Genomic DNA, 19,602 nt, shown 5'->3' on the forward strand with positions numbered 1-19,602 from the left:
AATGCTGGGGCTACAGGATTGGGAGAAGGGCTTTCCTTGCATAGGAAGGCATGGGGGCCGGATCAGGAATACAGAGCTGGCAGAAGCCAGGGCAGTCTTGACCCAGCACACAGGGTACCAAAGAGAAGAGCCATGTGGATTCTTTGTGCCTCTTTTTGGCTAACCACAAGGGGCAGAGGATGAGAAGGCTATTTTCTGTAGACTCTATGAAGGTCAGGAAATAGGACTGCCAAATTAGAGGCGAAAAAATATACAACTGAATTTTAGTTAAACAATGAATACATTTTTAGTGTAAGTATGTCCCAAATGTTGCATGGGACATACTGATACTAAAAAAGTATTCATTGACAGGGGCACCTGCGTGGCTCAGTCAGTTAAGCATCTGCCTTCGGCTCAGGTCATGATCCCAGGGTCCTGGGATGGAGTCCCGCGTCGGGCTCCACACTCAGTGGTGAGTCTGCTTCTCCCCTTGAGAATTCTTGTTAATTTTGTGTTCACCTGTCTTGTATAGGCAACAGTGACTCATCCACATTGCTGTTTCAATAAGGAACTCTATTTTCAAGGGAATAATAAACACGTAACACACAGGCTCTACTCCATGGAAGCTGTTCAGTCCACAACTGATAGCACTGGCTACGGGGACCGACGGCCGAGCTCAGATCCTGGCTCTGCCACCAGCTGCGTGACCTTGGCAGGTCACGTCTCCGCTCTGTGCCTCCGTGTCCTCACCTGTAAAATGAGGTAACAGCATCTACCTTTCAGGGTTGTTGTGAGGATGAAATGAGTTAATACATGGACATCGGAACAGTGCTAAGCATTTAGCAAACACTCAGAAAGTGGGCTGTCTAAAAAATATCTGTCCTTGCTATTTTTAATCCCCATCATCATTCATGTCTCAGAAAGGGCAGACTGGTGATGTAAAGGCCAGGGAACTTGGGTGGGCCCTGTGCGGGGTGCCCTCCCCTCCTCCTCCCCTTCTCTACTCGGCACCCCTACACCTTACCTGCCTGACTCCACTCAAAAAGTGCTCGCTTCGGCAGCACATATACTGACTCCACTCAAAAACCCCTGACCCTGAGGTTCTGTCAAGTGACCCAGGGCAACAAGTGAGAAGAGACTGAGGGACACAGGTGTGAGGTTTATACCCACGCGTCCCTCCTCCTTTATGCTCTAGAGGGTCCTCCTGACCATTCCAGAATGAGGACACTCCCACCATCGCTCACCGGGGTGACAGTAAGGCCCCTGCCGGTCTCATGCTTCCGCGCTTGCCATTCCCTCACAACCCACTGTCCACAATAGCCAAAGAGGTCATCAAAAACATAAATGGTACCATATCGCTCTCCTGCTCAAAACCGCCCAATAGTTTCTCATCACATTCTGAATAAAATCTGAAGTCCTTACCATGGCCTAGAAAGCCCTACATGATCTGGTCCTTCTCCACCTCTTCCATCTTATCTCCTAACACAATCCCCTCACAAACTCCCCTGGAGTGACACTAGACTTCTTTCTGTCTGTCCTTCAAACATTCTAGGTTTATCCCTGCCTCAGGGCCTTTGCATAGCCATTCTCTCTGCTCTCCCTCCACATCCCATAGCTGTCTCCTTCCTAATATTCAGGTCTCAGCTCAAATGTCCCCTTCTTAGGAGGACTACTCTCATGCCTAAAGGTTACTACATTTGTTTCTTTAATTCAAATTCTAAATTATTACCTAAATTCTCGTTTATCTGTTTATTGTCTGTCTCTCTAACTTGTCAAGCCTTAAGAATGAGAACTTGGACTCACTTGATGCTGTGACCCCAGCACACAGCATAATGACTGGCAATGCTCAGTACATAACTAAGCTTAGTAAATAACTAAAGGCTCAGCTGGGTCACTGACCAGTTAGTCCCTCCTTGTCTCTGGGCCCCGGTCTCCTCTTCTGTAAAGTGATGGGATGGGCCTGGATATTATTTGAGGGTCCTACCGGCTCTGACATGCTGTGTTTCAGGGATTCCCCCAAACAAACTCCCATTGAGCTGCATTTCCCTGGAACTCTGGGGACAGTGCAGCAATGCCCACATGCTGAGGACAATTCCATGGGAATCCAGGGCTGACGATGGCCTTGTCTTTGCTCACCAATCAAGTGCACTTGTTCCTCCTTCCTGGATGCTGTCTCTTGCAGATCATGAAGAAATCTGCTGTTCACCTCGATGACATCATCGATGTTTGAGAACAGGACATCCAGATCTCTCTGGGGCAGCTAGAAGGAACAAAGAAACCATAGGAGTCTCTGGGAGTTGAGAAGAGTGACTTTATTTGCAGGCTTTGGAGATCAGTCCAGAACATTCACACCTTCAGGGTCCTATTACTCCTGGGCAGATTGCCCCAGTGGAATGTTTGCAAGGCTTTGAAAAACCTTATAACTTAGGTATAAATTAGGTGTTCTCATTACTCTACAAGAAGAGAGGAAGAGACGGAGGGATCAGCATGGAATGAAAGCTGAACTGGGGTTTTAGCCTAGATCTGCTGGCAGCCATCATGTTTCTTGCCTCAGTTTCCCTGTCTGTCATATTAGGGTGGAAAGCTGGACTTCCTTCCAGCTCTGACATACTTGGCACCTGCACTACCATTACCTTGAGATGTATTCTGAACTCCACTACTATAAACTGGCAATACCACTGCAGGACATCTATATATGTGCATGTGTGTATATGGGAGATTGTGTGTGTGTGTGTGTGTGTGTGTGACTATCCTGGATGCACAATCAAGTAGGAAAACCTAACTGTAGAAAAATCTCTAGAGTACGCTCTTATTTTTGTTAGAATAAGTAACAATCTGTAGTTGTTTGTTTAATGCCTATAGAGAAAAATCCTAATTTCTGGAGGGTAAAATATGAGAGGACATTCACCTTCCACATTTCCTACTTGAGTATTCCCTTCATTCATTCAAGAAACACTAATTGAAGTCTCTGATTTATGAGTCCAGAACTGGGGTTTTATTGAACTAAACAGTCTTTGCCCTAATGGAGCTTACATGCTAAGGGATACTTTACATTTTGTAGAGAGAGCCTGTATTATTTTTGAAATCAGGAGGAAAAAAAAGATGTAAAAACCCATCATAGTGATAACTTCTTCCTGTTGCCATCTCCTAAATGAGACAATTAGAATATAGGTCAGTTTAAGCAATCTGTTCTAAATTTGATAAAGGGCTACTTTATCCATTAGCTCACTTAATTCTCTGAGGTGACTATTCCTCTCTCCATTTACCAGATGAATACGCTAAGGCACCGATGTGTTAAAGGCCTTGCTGAAGGCTGCATGGCCAATAAATGGAACTACCCCGGCTTACATACAGGTGACTTCCAACCACCACACCTTCCCCTCTATCAAGCCTGCCCCTGGAAGAGATGTGGGGTCTCAGAAGCCAGGACCCACGTCTGCCCCTATTACGGGAAGCTATGTGCAGCCCCAGTACCTGCTGCAGGGAGCTCCTGATGTCGGAGGCACAGAGGCGGAGCACGTGCAGGTAGGAAAGCTCAGTGTCAATGAGCTCCCTGACAGCCAGCCTCTGATGCAGCAACAGTCTCTCCCCAGAGACCTGGCCTTCTCCGTCGGGACTCCCTGTCCTGGAGGATGGCTCATCAGTCCCAGGTTCAGCCATATCAGCAGGTTCTAGGAAAGGCAAACACATCCCAACTCACTTCCGGGCGAGCTACTGGAATACGCTGTCTCTAATCCAAAGACAACTACTCATCAAGCAGCCTAAAAACATCTCTAGCTTGCACACTGCAAAATGAACTGTGTATTAGCATCTGTGGGCAGTATCTGAACAATCTTAAAAGGTAGAACACAGGGTGCCTGGGTGGCTCAGACGGTTGGGCGTCTGCCTTCGGCTCAGGTCATGATCCCAGGGTCCTGGGATCGAGTCCCGCATCGGGCTTCCTGCTCCTTGGGAGCCTGCTTCTCCCTCTGCTTCTCTCTCTCTCTGTCTCTCATGAATAAATAAATAAAATCCTTAAAAAAAAAAAAAGTTAAAAGGTAGAACACGGCTCATAATTGTTGACATTTTCCAGGATTCAGATAATGTGTTTGCCTAGCTTTTCTTCTATTTTTCCCCCAGCTCTTGACCCAGATTTATTTGGTTCAGCCAAGTCTCTCCCACCCTCTCTCCCAGGGGTTCCCTTCTCTCTACCCCCACTACCCCACTCAGGCCTCACGACCCATCCCCTGGGCTCTTTCCACAGCCTCCAGGAGCACCTTTCCAAGTCTAAAGCCCTCTCCCTCTTGCTGCCACCAAGCATCCTGGAGGTGCTTCCAGCTTAAACTTCCTGAAATAAATTTTTTTAGATTTTATTTATTTTATTTGACAGAGAGATAGAGAGAGAGCACAGATAGGCAGAGCGGCAGGCAGAGGGAGGGGGAGAAGTAGGCTGTCTGCTGAGCAGGGAGCCCGATGCGGGGCTCGGCCCCAGGACCTTGGGATCATGACCTGAGCTGAAGGCAGACACTCAACCGACTGAGACACCCAGGCGCCCCCTGAGATAAAGCTTTTGACCTTGGCATTCCATGCTGTGAGGCTTGAACGGCTCCCTGCTTTTCTGTGGTCCGGCTCCAAGCTCATTTTCCCTTCACAGACCATCTTCCAGCCAAAGAGAGCTACATGTTTTCCTCCAGGCCTGCACGGTCATTTCCTGCCTCTGTGCTTTTGCACCTGCTGGGCCCCCTCCCATGTCTCTACCCTTGGACATTCATCTTCCCTTCCTTTTCCTGATACTCCCAGCCAGATGGACTTCCCATCCCTGAAACTCCCACAACCCCTTTATCTCTAGGCTTAAAAGTACAAGTGACAGTACTGTGGACAACATGGCCTGAAAACCCTCCCTGCTACAAAACATCCTAGACATGCTGGATCAGGTATAACCAACTTCCTCTTCATAGCCCAGCAGGGCTTGCAAGAGAGGAAAGGAAATAGCAGGGTCCCCAAACAGAGAGAACTGGAAAGCAGAGCAGGAGCAGCTGAGCGGACGTGGCTGGGGCCCGGAGCAGAGGGGTGGGCAGGGAAAAGGGCATCGCCAAGTTCAGGCAACCAGGGACTTGGGCGCAGGTGTTCAGGCAGGAACAGGAGATAAGCTTCTTTAGAGAACTGGGGCCCCCAAAGACTCCAATGAAATGGTGAATCAAAAAAATGTCCCCCACTCACACAGAAGATGAAGTCCTCTTGGCTTGGGTCCTACATGAGGACAAAAAGTCCCCTCTGAAAATTCATAAAAACAGGCTGGCCCTCACTGGGTTTTAGGTTCAAACTGATACTACACATGTGGCCCAGGTAACCCAAAGCTGAGAAATCAACAAGAACAGTTCTGGACTAATGCTACTCTGCGTGCTCATAGAAATAAAATGTCTCCAGCAGCTAACCCTGTGTCCTGAAGATGAGTTTGCAATCCAAAATTACAAGAACTCCACAGCAATGAGCAGGATTAGACCCCAAGAACATCAGAGAGTCAAACTATCAGGTAAAAACTAAAATAAGCAGGGAAAAAAACCCCATATTATAAAAAAAATAAAGACCTGTATGATTTTGATTTTTTAAAGCACCAAGCAGAACATATAGAAATTAAAAATTAAGCCTTTGAAATTAAACACTGAATAGGCAGATTAAACAGATATCTAGAAAAGAGAAATAGCAAAAGGGCATACAGATCTGAAGAAATTATCCAGACTGCTAAACAGAGAGAAACGCATGAAAAATATGAAAGAGAGTTTAAGGGATCTGGATACTGAAATAAGAAGGTTCATGCATCAAATCTGAGTTCTAGAAGGCAAGAATAAAGAAACTGAGGAGAGGCAATATTCAAAGAGATAAGAGTAAGAATTGTCCAGAATTTATAAAAAATATGCATTCTTAGATCCAGGAAGTACAAGTCCTTAGCAGGATAAGTTTTTTAAAAATCCACACCTAGACGCATTGAGGAGAAATTGCAGAACCTTGAAGGCCTAGAGAATTTATCTTTGTATGTTCCTCTTCTCAGGAAACTATGGGAGAATGTGCTCCACCAAAATAAAGAAATAGGAAAGAGGAAGACATAGGGTACAGGGGACTGGTGATTTAATGTGAGAGGGGCCAAGGAAATCCCCAGACAGGGGAAGGAAAATCCTAGGATTGACCGTTGGCTACAGGCAGATGGCAAGCAGTCTACAGTATTTCAGAAGGTGCTAGAACGTCTTGAGAACAGATTTATTGAATTGGTAAAGAATATGGTACATCTTTAGGGATAATCACACAGATCATACATACAAAACTAAGAGACAAACCATCAAACAAACACAAAACAATTGTTAAAAAAATTGTGTAGAAAAAATAAAAGTAATTGTATGTTACTGCCTGGTTCAGTTATAAATACGATTTACATACATTATAATGCAAGTGATCTAAACAGTATTATGTGTAACTATACTGGGAGAATAGGGTAATGGGAGGGGCATATATGTGTTGTAGAGGGGGAGTAAAAAACCCACTAAATCCTCATCTTCCGCAGCAGAAGGTCAAACAATACCTAAACCAAAAGCTCAACAAACAATGGTACCTGCATGCTCTTTAACGACATGGAGGGACGGCTGCATGGTGCTGTCGGCTGAGCCTCCAACTCTGGTTAAAACAGAATGCCTTATGTTCTCTCCAACTAAACTCCAGCTGATACAGGTATGGACAGGTAATTGACAAAGGAAGAAATTTAAATGGCTAATACACAAATGAAAAGATGCTCAGTTCACTAGTAACTAGGCAAATGTGAGTAAGTAAAACCACAATGGGGGCACCTGGGTGGCTCACTTGGTTAAGAGTCAGACTCTTGGTTTCGGCTCAAGTTATGATCTCAGGATCAAGGGATCAAGCCCAGCATTGGGCTCCATGCTCAGCATGGAGTCTGCTATGGACTCTCTCTCCTCTCTCTGCCCCTCTACCCTGCATTCGCATGTGCTCTCTCTCTCAAATAAATAAATCTTTTAAAAAAATCTTTCAAAAACAAAAAAACCACAGTGAGATACCATTTCATGCCCATCAAATTGACAAAATATAAAAATGTTGCTGAGACTGTAATGAACGGGAAGTCTCATGTATGGATATGGTAATGTAACTTGTTGCAACCACTCCAAAGAGCAATTTGGCAATAACTAGAAAAGTTAAAAATGCTCACAGTGTCAAGCCAATCAGTTCTACTCCTAGATATATCCTACCTTTAAGAAACGTCACCGATACACGAGGAATGGAGACAAGAATGTTCACTGCAGCACTGCTGATAACGACAGGAAATTAGAAACAAGTTAGATGTCCATAACAGGAGAGTGGGTTATTAACTTGTAATATATCCATACCATGGAATTCTCAACAACAGTGAAAATGAACAAACTACAAAATCATGTATCAACATGGGTAGCCTGACAAACACTGTAAAGAAAAAAAAGGGAAGTTCCAGAAAGGTAGATAGAGTAGAATACTATTTTCTTAAATTCAAAATATGTAAAACAGGGGCGCCTGGGTGGCTCAGATGGTTAAGTGTCTGCCTTCAGCTCAGGTCATGATCCCAGGGTCCAGGAATCGAGCCCCGCATCAGGCTCCCTGCTCAGTGGGGAGCCTGCTTCTCCCTCTCCCTCTGCCTCTCTCCCTGCTCATGCTCTCTCTCTCTATCTCTGTGTCTCAAATGAATAAATAAAATCTTTAAAAAAATAAAAAATAAATAAAATATGTAAAACAATACTAGATAGTGTTTAGAGATATATACATATGGAGCACCAGTATTAAAAATTTTGTGGACATGATTAACAATAAATTCAGGATGGTAGCACCCTCTGGAAAGGGAAGCAGAGAAATGGAATTGAGGACATATCAAAAGGGATTTAATGGCATCTGAAGGTGTTTTGTTTTGTTTTGAGTTACATTTTTAATTTTGAGATAGAGATTCACATGCAGTTATAATAAATAATACACTGGTTCCATGTACCCTTTACCCAATTTCCTCAATGGTAACATCTTGCAAAACTCTAACACAATCTCACAAGCCAGGATACTGGCACTGATACAAGCAAGATAGGGATCATTTCCATCACAAGGATCCCTCATGTTGCCTTTTCACCCACTTCCCTCCATCCCCACCCCATCCTTAACCCCTGGCCACCAGGAATCTGTTCTCCACTTCTATAATCTGGTCATTTCAAGAACATATGTGAACAGAATCATTACAGTGTGTAACCTTTTGAGGACTGACTTTATTCAATCAGCATAATGCCCTGGAGATTCCTGTAAATTGTTGCATGTATCAATAGTTCCTTCCTTTTCGTTGCTGAATATAGGAGAGGTTTTATTTGCTTAAAAATAATGAAGCACATCGGGCAAAAATGTTAAAATTAAACAAAGATAGGCGGTAAGAACGTGGTATTTGTTTCATTGTTCTTTGTTCTTTTCTGGATGGGTAAAGTATTTCCTAATATTTAAAGCGGCACACATCCCATTCAAACGTGGACTTGGTTATTTAGGGTAATTTAGGACCAGGCCTCAGATTCCTGGCCAGACACTAAGCGCTTAGAGATAAGATGAGCACCCATTCACCTGGTCCTTCACTATTCCTCACAATACCGATGATACTTGCATATATAAATGGTCCTTTGGGAGGGACTAGTAGCAGCAGAAGTTTCTGTCCTGGGCCATAAGCACTGTGGATCAGATGATCTGTAAACTGAGCGGGGAGAGCAAAGGGCCTAGAAAGATCCCGGAATGCATCTGTCTAGTGCACTGCTCTATTCCAGCTCTCGAACACTGTGGCCTGCTGACCTGTCCCTGGCCTGAGTCGCTGACACTCACCACCCTGTGCATAGGTTCTCTAGAAAGATCCCAATAGGCTTTCAGGAGAGCTACTCAGAACCGCTGCTAAATAAACAAAAAGCATACTTTATAGAGAACTGCTAAATATTTAAAATAGCATTAATTTGCCCTTAGGTTAATTGCAAGCTAGACCTCCAAGCAGGCCCAGCAAAACCTCTCTCTGTAACTGCATTTTGTTATCTTATAGTCTGTATAATGGAAAGAAACACACTTTTCTTCTTTAAAAATACTATACATTAGGGACACCTGGGTGGCTCAGTCGGTTAAGCGTCTGCCTTCAGCTCAGGTCACGATCCCAGGGTCCTGGGATCGAGTCCCGCATCGGGCTCCCTGCTCCGCAGGGAACCTGCTTCTCCCTCTGCCTCTGCCTCTCTCTCTCTCTCTCTCATGAATAAATAAATAAAATCTTTAAAAAAAATACTATACATTATTTGGCAATGAAGAGGACTGAAGTACTATGTGCTCCAACGTGGATGAATCTTGAAAACATTATGCTAGGTCAAAGCAGTCAGTCACAAAGGACCACACATTTTATGATTTGATTTACATGAAACGTCCAGAAGAGGCAAATCTGTAGAAAAGTAGATCACTGGGATCCTAGGCTCAAGGGATAGGGTATGGAGCATGGGGGCTACTGGGTATGGGTTTCTTTTGGGGGTGACGAAAATGTTCTATATTTATTGTGGTGATGCCTGCACAACTTAGTGAATATACTAAAACCACTGATGTGCCCACTTTGAGCAGGTGAAATATATGATATGAATTACAGCTCAATAAAGCCATTAACCAGGAAAATATTATATAGCATTAGCTGCTGGCAAGGATGCAGGAGAAACGAGATCACTCATATATTACTGGTGCGAACGCAGAGTGGTACAACCGCTCCGGAAAACAGTTTGTCAGTTTCTTTAAAAAAGAAACATACACTTACCAGCAATCATACCCCAGGGCATCTATTCCAGAGAAAGAAAACTTATGTCCATACGAAAACCTGTCCACAAATGCTCATAGAAGCTTTATTTGTAATAGCCAAACTGGAAACAAGCAAATGTTGTTTTAATAGGTGAGTTTAACAGGCGAATGCTTTAGGGGCACTGACTGGCTTAGTCAGTAGAGCATATGACTCTTAACCTCAGGGTCATGAGTTCAAGCCCCATGTTAGGTGTGGAGCCTACTTAAAAAAAAAAAAATTAAAAACAGGCGAATGTTAAAAAAAAAACAAAACAACTGGTAGATCCAATACAACTGAATACCCAAAAAGAACAGGGAATGAACTATTGATAAACTGCAATAACCTGGATGGCTCTTGAGGGTATTATACTCCCTGAAAAAAAACTAATCTCAAAAGGTCACACACTGTGATTCCATTTAGGTCATGTACAAAATTACAGAGACAGGGAACAGATTAGTGGTCACCTGGTTAGGGGTGAGTGTGAAGGGCAGGTCGGTGGGACTATAAAGAAAGAACACCAGGGAGGGACGCCTGGGTGGCTCAGTCGTTAAGCATCTGCCTTCAGCTCAGGTTGTGATCTCGGGGTCCTGGGATTGAGCCCTGCATCAAGCTCCCTGCTCCGTGAGAAGCATGCTTCTCCCTCTCCCACACCCCCTGCTTGTGTTCCCTCTCTTGCTGTGTCTCTCTCTGTCAAATAAATAAATAAAATCTTAAAAAAAAGAAAGAAAGAAAGAAAGAAAGAACACCAGGGAGAACTTTGTGGTCATGAAATAGTCCTGTGTCTTTTTTTCTTTTTTTTGTTAAGATTTTATTTATTTGAGAGAGAGCAAGAGAGAGTGGAGGGCTAAACTGATTTTAGTTCTAAATTTCCTATCATGGGGACGCCTGGGTGCCTCAGTCAGTTAAGTGTCTGCCTTCAGCTTAGGTCATGATCCCAGGGTCCTGGGATCGAGTCCCGCATCGGGCTCCCTGCTCAGCGGGGAGCCTGCTTCTTCCTCTGCTTGCCACTCCCCCTGCCTGTGCTCTCTCTGACAAATAAATAAAAATTTTAAAATAAATAAATAAATTGCCCATCATGGGACATGAAAGAGATCCCAGGACTGCACATGACTGGACTACAAGGAAAGCCACGTTTCCCAAGCTTGTCCTCTGAGACAAGCCTCCTTATCAGGCCAGACCAGGAAATGGAACAGGAACACCCAGCCTGCTCTCCCAGGCTTTTGAGCCGTACTTGTCCAGAGAGAGCTGCAAAGATAGTGGATAAGTTAAGCTATGTAATATTTTGTTTAACTTTTTATTTTGAAATACTTACAGACAGGTATAAGACTTATAGACTTATTCAACAGGAAGTATCAAGGACAGTACCAGAATTTCTGTGCACCCTTTACCAGGGTCCTCCGATGGTTACCTATTATTTAAATATAGCACAATAACAAAACCAGGAAATTGGCATCGGTATACGTTTCGTGAATGATTGCTTTATGCCATTTTATCACATGTTAGATTTGTGTAATCACCACCTCAATTAAGACACAAAACTAGGGGCACCTGGGTGGCTCAGTTGGTTAAGCGTCCAGCTCTTGATTTTGGCTCAGGTCATGATCTCAGGGTGGTGGAATCAAGCTGTGCGGTAGGGAGTCTGCTTGGGATTCTCTTCCTTCCCTCTGCCCCCCTCTCAAATAAAAACAAAGGAATCTTAAAAAAAAAAAAAAAGAAGAAGAAGAAAAGAAAATCAAAGGGAGGAAATGCCTATAGAAAGAAGAGTGGCCACACCGGGGTCCTGCCTGATGTGCCTGGTTTATAAAGACATATACAATAGTCAAGGAGAAGGGTTTTGTACAAAGAGCTTCCAAAACTCTAAAAACCCAGAAGGATCTGAGATTGACAAAATTATAACTTCCAAAGCTCTGCCCTGACTATGATTGCCATTTGTATTTTAAGACTGATGTTCAGAAAAAGTAAGAAACAGGCACACTCTTTGATGGCTTTGCTTTGCTCTTCTTAGCCCTACACGGGGACTTCAAGAGGCATTGTGAAGTCTTGGAGCCCACACCCCAGAGCCAGAAAACCTGATTTCAAATTCTCATTCTGCAATCAATTGGCTGGCTTTCCTGGGATAATTATTAACCTTCTTTACAGGGTGGTTATAAAATTTTATAAGATAATCCATGTAAAATATCTAACAGAGTCCTTGGTACAAGATAAGTTCTCAGTAATTGTAGCAGTTGCTTTTGTTACTACTACTATTAAACTGTAAAGGATAGCATTACCATGGATCCAATGGATCAAGAAATTGTCTAAGGACACTTGGCTAATCATATTCAAGCAGATGGTGAAAACAGCTGATCATGATGATAATAATAAGTAATAGGAATGACACACCAGAGCCTGACTCAGAATGCAGCTAACACCAAAGAAATGGAGCTAAGGATTGAGCCCTGATGACATTACTCAGTCCAGCCAGGATGGAGACTGACTGTCTTTGGATTTTTTAGAGTGGGGGGAGAGGGAGAGAGAGACTCTTTTTTTTTTTTTTTTAAGATTTTATTTATTTTGACAGAGAGAGAGACACAGCGAGAAAGGGAACACAAGCAAGGGGAGTGGGAGATGGCGAAGCAGGCTTCCCGCTGAGCAGGGAGCCCGACGCGGGGCTCTATCCCAGGACCCTGGGATCATGACCTGAGCTGAAGGCAGATGCTTAATGACTTGGCCACCCAAGCGCCCTGGAGAGAGAGACTCTTAAGCTGACTCTGACACAGGGCTCAATCTCACAACCCTGTGATCACGACCTGAGCCAAAATCAAGAGTCAGACACTTAACCAACTGAGCCACCCAGGTGTCCCTGCCTTTGGATTTTTTTAGGAGCCAATACATTTTCTTTCCCCACCCCTCTTTGGCCTTAGCCATTCTGAGCTGGGTTACTGCCATTTGAGTAAAACAGATAGCCCCTCAGCCTTTAGAAAGGGAAAGAGACATCACTGGGAACCAGCACAGGTTAGCAAAAAACAAAAACAGAATAACAGGTCGTACCAGACTATCCTCATTCCCTTACTGAAAGGCAACTAGGCCAGTAGATCAAAAGAATGCTGTATGCTAGTGTAACTGGCTCAGCAAGGTGCTGATGTCTTTCTAAGGAGTCTCTCTAAGGAGCAAGACTTGGGTGATGGAGGCGGAGAGCTAGGGGTGGGGGTGGAGGGGACCATAGGACAGTAATATGAACTAAAAACTGATAAAACTAGGGACGCCTGGGTGGCTCAGTCTGCCTTTGGCTCAGGTCATGATCCCAGTGTCTTGGGATTGAGCCCTGCATTGGGCTCTCTGCTCAGCAGGGAGTCTGCTTCTCCTTTCCCCTGCTCTTGAGCCCTCTCTCTCTCTCCCTCTCAAATAAATAAATAAAATCTTTTAAAAAAACTGATAAAACTACACTATTCAAAGAATGTTGATCAGGGTCAACCTCTGGGATCTGCCCAGTTTGATTAAGGATATCCATCAGTTTTCTTTCAGTGCTTTCCATCTCCAAGACCACCTGAGTCTAAACCTCTACCACCTGTCTCCTAGACTAGTGTAACAGAGTCCTGATTGGATGCACAGCAACAGAATGGAATGGTGTTTCAAAAACATGAAACTGACTGCTTTCCTTCTCTGCTTGAAACCCAGACAAGTTTTCTCTGATTCCCATTCCCCTTCCAAATAAGCACTCCTTTCCCCCAGTAATTATTTTTCTTATCCTATTTGTTTTACTGGTTCATTCAATAAAGGGTAAGCTCCACAAGGGAAAGGATCATGTCTATATTTTTTTAAAGATTTTATCTATTTGTCAGAGAGAGAGAGCTCACACAAGCAGGGGGAGCTGCAGGCAGAGGGAGAAGCAGACTCCCTGCTGAGCAAGGAGCCCGATGCGGGACTCAATCCCAGGACCCTGGGATCATGACCTGAGCCGAAGGCAGACGCTTAACCGACTGAGCCACCCAGGTGTCCCTATGGATCATGTCTACTTTATTCACCAACACATTACCTAGTGTCTATTTAGATCAAGCACATGGTAGGTGCTCAATTAATTGAATGAATGGTGTGGATAAACACTGGCAGATCAAATTGCCAATGACACTGTAACAAGTGGAGGTGGACTAATATAATCATACACAACTCTTAAGAGCCACCAGAAAGTTTAAGATCAGGGGAGTGACAGCAACTCCCCTTGAATTTTATATAAGTGGAATTATAGAGTATGTACTCTTTTTGGTCTGGCTTCTTCTCCTCTTTCTTTTCAGCAAAAGTATTTTGAGACCTATCAATGTTGTAGCAGTTCATTACTTTTTAATGCTGAGCAGTATTCAATTGCAGGGACATAGCACAGTTTGTTTACCTATGCACTGGATAAACAATTGGTTGTTTTCTACTTCTCTAATTCAATAAAGCCAGACGTAGGGATGAAATGTCTGGATCACATGACAGGTATATACTCAACTTTTTAAGAAGATGTCAAACTTTTAAAAAGTGGTTGTACCATTTTACATTTCCACCAATAGTGCATACAAGTTCTAGTTCTTCCACATCCTTATCAACGCTTGCTATAGTCAGTCTTTTTAATTTTAGCCGTCCTCATAGGTAGGAAGTGACATCTCAATGTGGTTTTGATGTGCATTTCCCAATTATCTTGAGCATCTTTTCAAGTGCTTACTTGCACCCATATGTTTTCCCTGGACATCATGGTTTGTTCAAATTACAAAAGAGGCTCTTACTCATTACATAATTTAGACAAACAATAAGGAATTTATAAGGAGTATATAGTCCCCCACTACCAATCCCCACCCCCAACACCCACACAGGTAACCAAAGGTGCGTAAGAATCACTGGGAGCACTTGTCAGGCATGCAAATTCTCGCCTCCACACTTGAAGATTCTGATTCAGGTGGTCAGGGATGGAGCATATTTCCACAAGCCCCAAGGTGATTCTTTTTTTAAGATTTTATTTATTTATTTATTTATTTATTTATTTATTTATTTGACAGAGAGAGAGAAAGAAAGCGAGCATAAGCAGCGGGGAGCAGCAGAGGGAAGGGAGAAGCAGACTCCCCACTGAGCAGGGAGCCCCATATGGGACTCGATCCCAGGATGCTGGGATCAGGACCTGAGCCGAAGGCAGATGCTTAACCGACCAAGCCACCCAGGCACCCCTGTTACTAGGTGATTCTGATGCAAGTAGTCTGCAGATAATTTCTTGGGAAATTCTGCTTTTAATCTCATCCTACTAAGAAATGTTGAAGGAATGAAGGCAGCGAGTCTGGAGGGAGAAACATGAAAGGGGTCCATGGGCTGCATTCAAATAAGGAAGAGCCTTGGCCTAAGAGAGTATGTTTGCTCTATGTCATCCTATGGAGCAACAAATGTTTAGAATCTAAAGGTCAAATTAGAGAAAACTTTTTAGGAGTACCTGGCTGGCTCAGTTGGTAGAGCATGCGACACTTAATCTTGGGGTCCTGAGTTCAAGCCCCATGATGGGTATAGAGCTTACTTTAAAAAAACAAAACAGGGGCACCTGTGTGGCTCAGTTGGTTGGGCGTCTGCCTTCGGCTCAGGTCATGATCTCAGGGTCCTGGGATCAAGCCCCATATTGGGTGCTCTGCTCAGCAGAGTCTGCTTCTCCCTCACACTCTCCCTCTGTGCTCTCTCTTTCTCAAATAAATAAAATCTTTAAAAAAATTTAAAAATAAATAAATAAAAAACAAAACAGGGATGCCTGGGTGGCTCAGTCATTTAAGTGACTGACTCTTGATCTTAGCTCAGGTCTGATCTCAGGATCATGAGTTCAAGCCCATGTTGGGCTCCCCACTGGGCGTGGGGCCTACTTAAAAAAACAAACAAAAAAACCAACAAAAAACCCACAACTTTCTAACAGAGTTAATGCGAAACAAAATCAGGCCACGGAGCCAGGAAAGGGAAGGAACTTGCCAAAGTCACTGAGCTTGCAGAAAGAGGACTTCTCTGGGTTGAGAAATGACTGGGTCAAGGGGAGGCAAAGAGGGGGCAAGAGACATCACACACATACACATTCTCTGTTTCTGAGGAAAAACTCCTTTATAAACACCTGGAGAGGAATGTAACCCACCAGACAGGTAATGTGTGTCTTAACCCAAATTAAATAGCAGCTATTTGCCCTAAGCCATATTTCCCTGACTCTATTTGCAAGGCCTAAAATGGCAGAGAAAGGAGACAACACAGTATTTTGTTTTTTGGTTTTTTTTAAAGATTTTATTTATTTATTTGACAGAGAGAGAGAGAACACAAGTAGGCAGAGTGGCAGACAGAGGGAGAGGGAGAAGCAGGCTCTCCCCTGAGCAGGGAGCCGGACGTTGGGGCTCGATCCCAAGACCCCAGGATCATGACCTGAGCCGAAGGCAACCGCTTAACCGACTGAGCCACGCAGGCGCCCTGACAACACAGTATTTTGTAAGAGCAGTTCTTTTTATAGGCAAGTAGACCTGCCCAGGCCCTCTCCTCACAATTTTGGATCAGCAGATTTTAAAACTCTTAAGCCTGGGGCGCCTGGGTGGCTCAGTCAGTTAAGCGGTCTGCCTTGGGCTCGGGTTGTGGTACCGGGGTCCTGGGATCCAGTGAGGGCTCCATGCTCAGTGGGAAGTCTGCTTCTCCCTCTCCCTCTGCCCCTCCCCGCCTTGTGCGCTCGCTCGCGCGCGCTCTCTCTCTCTATACATAAATCAAATAAATAAATAAAATCTTAAAAAAAAAAACCTCCTAAGCTTGTCAATAAACAAGCAATAGGCTTTGGACAATCAAGCTCAACAAATGCCATTTTGCTTCAGTTATAGCACTCACACACACACACCCCCATTGGTTAAATAAAAAGCCATTTATTTGACCTAGAACACAATCAACCAAGGCTCTGTTTACCACGACAAGCTGCTGATCCAAGAGGGATGAGAGCCAACTGCTAGCAACTCCTGTACCCTGGCAGAAAGTCAGCTGAGCCCCCATCACCTGGCAAGACTGGGTGTTGCCCAGGTCCCCACATACGCCCTCCTCTTTCCCCTCATTTAAAAACAAGCTATACAGGTGCTGGTTCTGTTCAAAAGAGGCAAGCAAGGCCCAATAAACAGTCCTTGTTAGAATGTTTGGTCGCTTCTGCTGTCAGCATTTCACCTTAGGCCAAATACTGATGTGGTGCACTGTTGCACTTTTATTTAGATGATCATCACCAACATCTGTGCTGTCGTTTGTAAGTCATTATAGGGCTCACTTTATAGTTTCATGTTTGTAATTTTTAAAATTTTGTGTTTTATTTCAGAGACAGACCAATTTTTTCCGGGTCATCATCTTTCCTAACTGGCACAGCTATGAGCCACTGGGTTCTGAGCCCCAGCACGTTCACTGAGCACTCCCTACGTGCCAGACACTGGGCTCGGCATTCATTCCCAAGTCTGACAATAACCTGAAGGATGGGAGCGCCTGGGTGGCTCAGTCGTTAAGTGTCTGCCTTCGGCTCAGGTCATGATCCCGAGGTCCTGGGATCCAGCTCTCTGCTCCGCGGGAAGCCTGCTTCTCCCTCTCCCGCTCCCCCTGCTTATGTTCCCTCTCTCACTGTGCCTCTCTCTGTCAAATAAGTAAGATCTTTAAAAAAAAAAAAATAATAACTTGAAGGATGAAACAGATAATCTTATTTCTATTTTACAGCTAAAGCCGGGCCTTGGACTGAAATGAATACTACACTATATAAATGAACTAACTTGAATTTAAATAAAATCTTGAAAGAAAAAAAACCAAAAAAAACCCAAAAAACTGGGCCTTGGAGAGGTTAAACAATGTGTCCAAGATCACACAGCTAGAGGGGTCAGGACACTGTCTGGACTGACAGCCGGTACTTCCCCCTGGCCTCCCTTTAAAAGAGCGCGAGGGCCAGCCTTCCGTCATTTCTTACAGCAGAATGCTTCATGTCAAATCTGAAACTGTGCAAGGCTATGTGTGAACCCCTCTGTGGGGAGGGTCCCAGATTTCTAAGGGGTCCAGGATCCCAAGAAGGTGAAGCCCGTGGGCAGGATGCTGTTTCTCTATCCCCCTCCAAGTTCTGGGCGCTCACTGTGCAGGGAGCCCTGTAGCCCCGGGGGAGCCCTGTAGCCCCGGGGGAGCCCGACAGTCAGGCTTCTGGTCCCCAGCTTTGACACTACTTTGCCCGGGGTCCTTGGCCAAGGCGGCTCAACATAGGGACTGCAAATTTCCTTTCTCTTTTCCCCTGGCCTGTAGTCATAATTATATGTTCCTTGGCAAGGATTCTTTAATATTGTTTGTATTTATCTTCCCATTGTTTTAACCTATGGGTTCTTATTAAAAGTCACCCCAAATCCTACACCGAAGCGGGCAGGGATAAACAAACCGACGCAAGAAATAAGTTTTTTCTAGACCACCTTACCTCTCTGGGCCTTAGCTCCCCACCTGTAAAAGGTCACGTGGATCAGGTTGCTCGCATTTCCGTCAGGCCCAGGACACAAAGCTCGACCGCGCCACCTGGGACCGGGACGTCGCGGCCCCCGCGCCCCCCCCCCCACCTCCCCGCTCGGCCCCGGGAGCGGCGGCGGCTTACCCGCGCCCCTCGGCGCCCTGCCCGTCGACCCCACCCCTATCGCCGCGCGGAGCTCGGGTGCCAGGGACCCGCCGCCGGGGCGGGAAGGGCGCCCCGCTCACCGACACGCGCCGCACCTGGGCCTCTGCGCCGCGGGTCCCACCGAAGGCGCGGGCGGGCGCGACTCTGCCCACGCTGCGTGCGTGCGTGCGTGTGCCGCGAAGGGGCGGCCCGCTCGCGCGCCTTTGTCAATTGTCTGCGGCCAGGTTTTCCGCTCGCTGCTCCCGGGACCCGGCCCGGCCCGGCCCGCGGTGGCCCTGGCCCGCCGCCAGCGCCGAGAGCGGCGGCGGCTCTGAGCGCCGCGCCCCGGGGAGGGCGGGGGGCACCCACCCGTGCCTTCTCGTTCAGCCGCCTTCTCGCCCGGACTCGACACCCCCAAAACACCGGCCAGCGCTTAAGCCACCCGGTGGGAATGTTGACCTCTGGGTCACTGAAAATCTGTATATCCGTGACCCTGCTCGAAGCACCAGATTTTAGGGCGGGACCTCGATTTCATTCCTAGGGTCCGCTGCCTAAGACTTCTGGGTTCTTACCCAGCTCTCCCATGAGCGCAGTCTTAGACAAATCTGCCAGTCTCCCTGCACCCCAGTCTCCTTTCCTGTGATATAAAGTATTCGTCCACTCTCTCCCTGCTGTGAAATGGGACAATGTTCTAGGCCCTAAGTACCACGGCAGACAAGGTCCCGCCCTCTTGGGGGGAGGGTGAGGGTGGTCAGACATTGAACATTGACATTGAAAAGTGAAAATTGCTATGAAAAAGTTTCCTATCAGGGAAGGCAAACCTTGTTTGTGGGGTGAGGAATCGACTAGACTAACTTCCCCAAATCTTCTTGGTTCTAATTCTTATTCTTGTTATTAGGGCTTAATATTTATTATTATTAGTGATAGCAATAGTAATATTGCTTCCTAAGTGCCAGGCGCTATACTAAACATTTTACTTGTGTTTTCTCATTTATCTCATTCACAACTTCTCTATAAAATAGGCATGCTTCTTAGCATTACTGTTACTATTATCCTCATTTTAGGAAAACTGAGGCCAGAAAAATGAAAGTAACTTGCCCACTGTTAAGTAGCTACTAAGCGACAGGATCAGTATTCAAATTCAGACGGTTGGAGGCCTCTGTCTCCTCCGTTGCTTAACCACTATTCTACACCCATAAAAACA

At 45.3% G+C, this 19,602-nt stretch overlaps 1 protein-coding gene across 5 annotated transcripts in view; it reads right to left on the bottom strand.

The window, feature by feature from the left end:
- The window catches only part of ARHGEF37 (Rho guanine nucleotide exchange factor 37), a 49,809-nt gene extending 31,149 nt beyond the window's left edge, over window positions 1–18,660 (bottom strand). For 2 of the 5 annotated variants that reach the window (XM_044917153.1, XM_044917152.1), the window contains exons 1-4: window positions 18,500–18,534; window positions 7,212–7,270; window positions 3,454–3,650; window positions 2,116–2,239 (exon numbers count right to left, since the gene is read on the bottom strand). In XM_044917153.1, coding sequence (XP_044773088.1) covers window positions 2,116–2,239; window positions 3,454–3,639 — 310 coding nt within the window. In that variant the 5' untranslated portion in view covers window positions 3,640–3,650; window positions 7,212–7,270; window positions 18,500–18,534. Of the gene's footprint in view, window positions 1–2,115; window positions 2,240–3,453; window positions 3,651–7,211; window positions 7,271–18,227; window positions 18,323–18,499 lie in introns of those variants that run through there. The other 3 variants (XM_021700784.1, XM_021700810.1, XM_021700774.1) reach the window with 3 other exon arrangements.
- Between the last annotated feature and the right edge of the window lie 942 nt (window positions 18,661–19,602).

Source organism: Neomonachus schauinslandi, chromosome 7 (genome assembly GCF_002201575.2).
Source record: "Neomonachus schauinslandi chromosome 7, ASM220157v2, whole genome shotgun sequence".
Classification (NCBI taxonomy): Eukaryota; Metazoa; Chordata; class Mammalia; order Carnivora; family Phocidae; genus Neomonachus; species Neomonachus schauinslandi.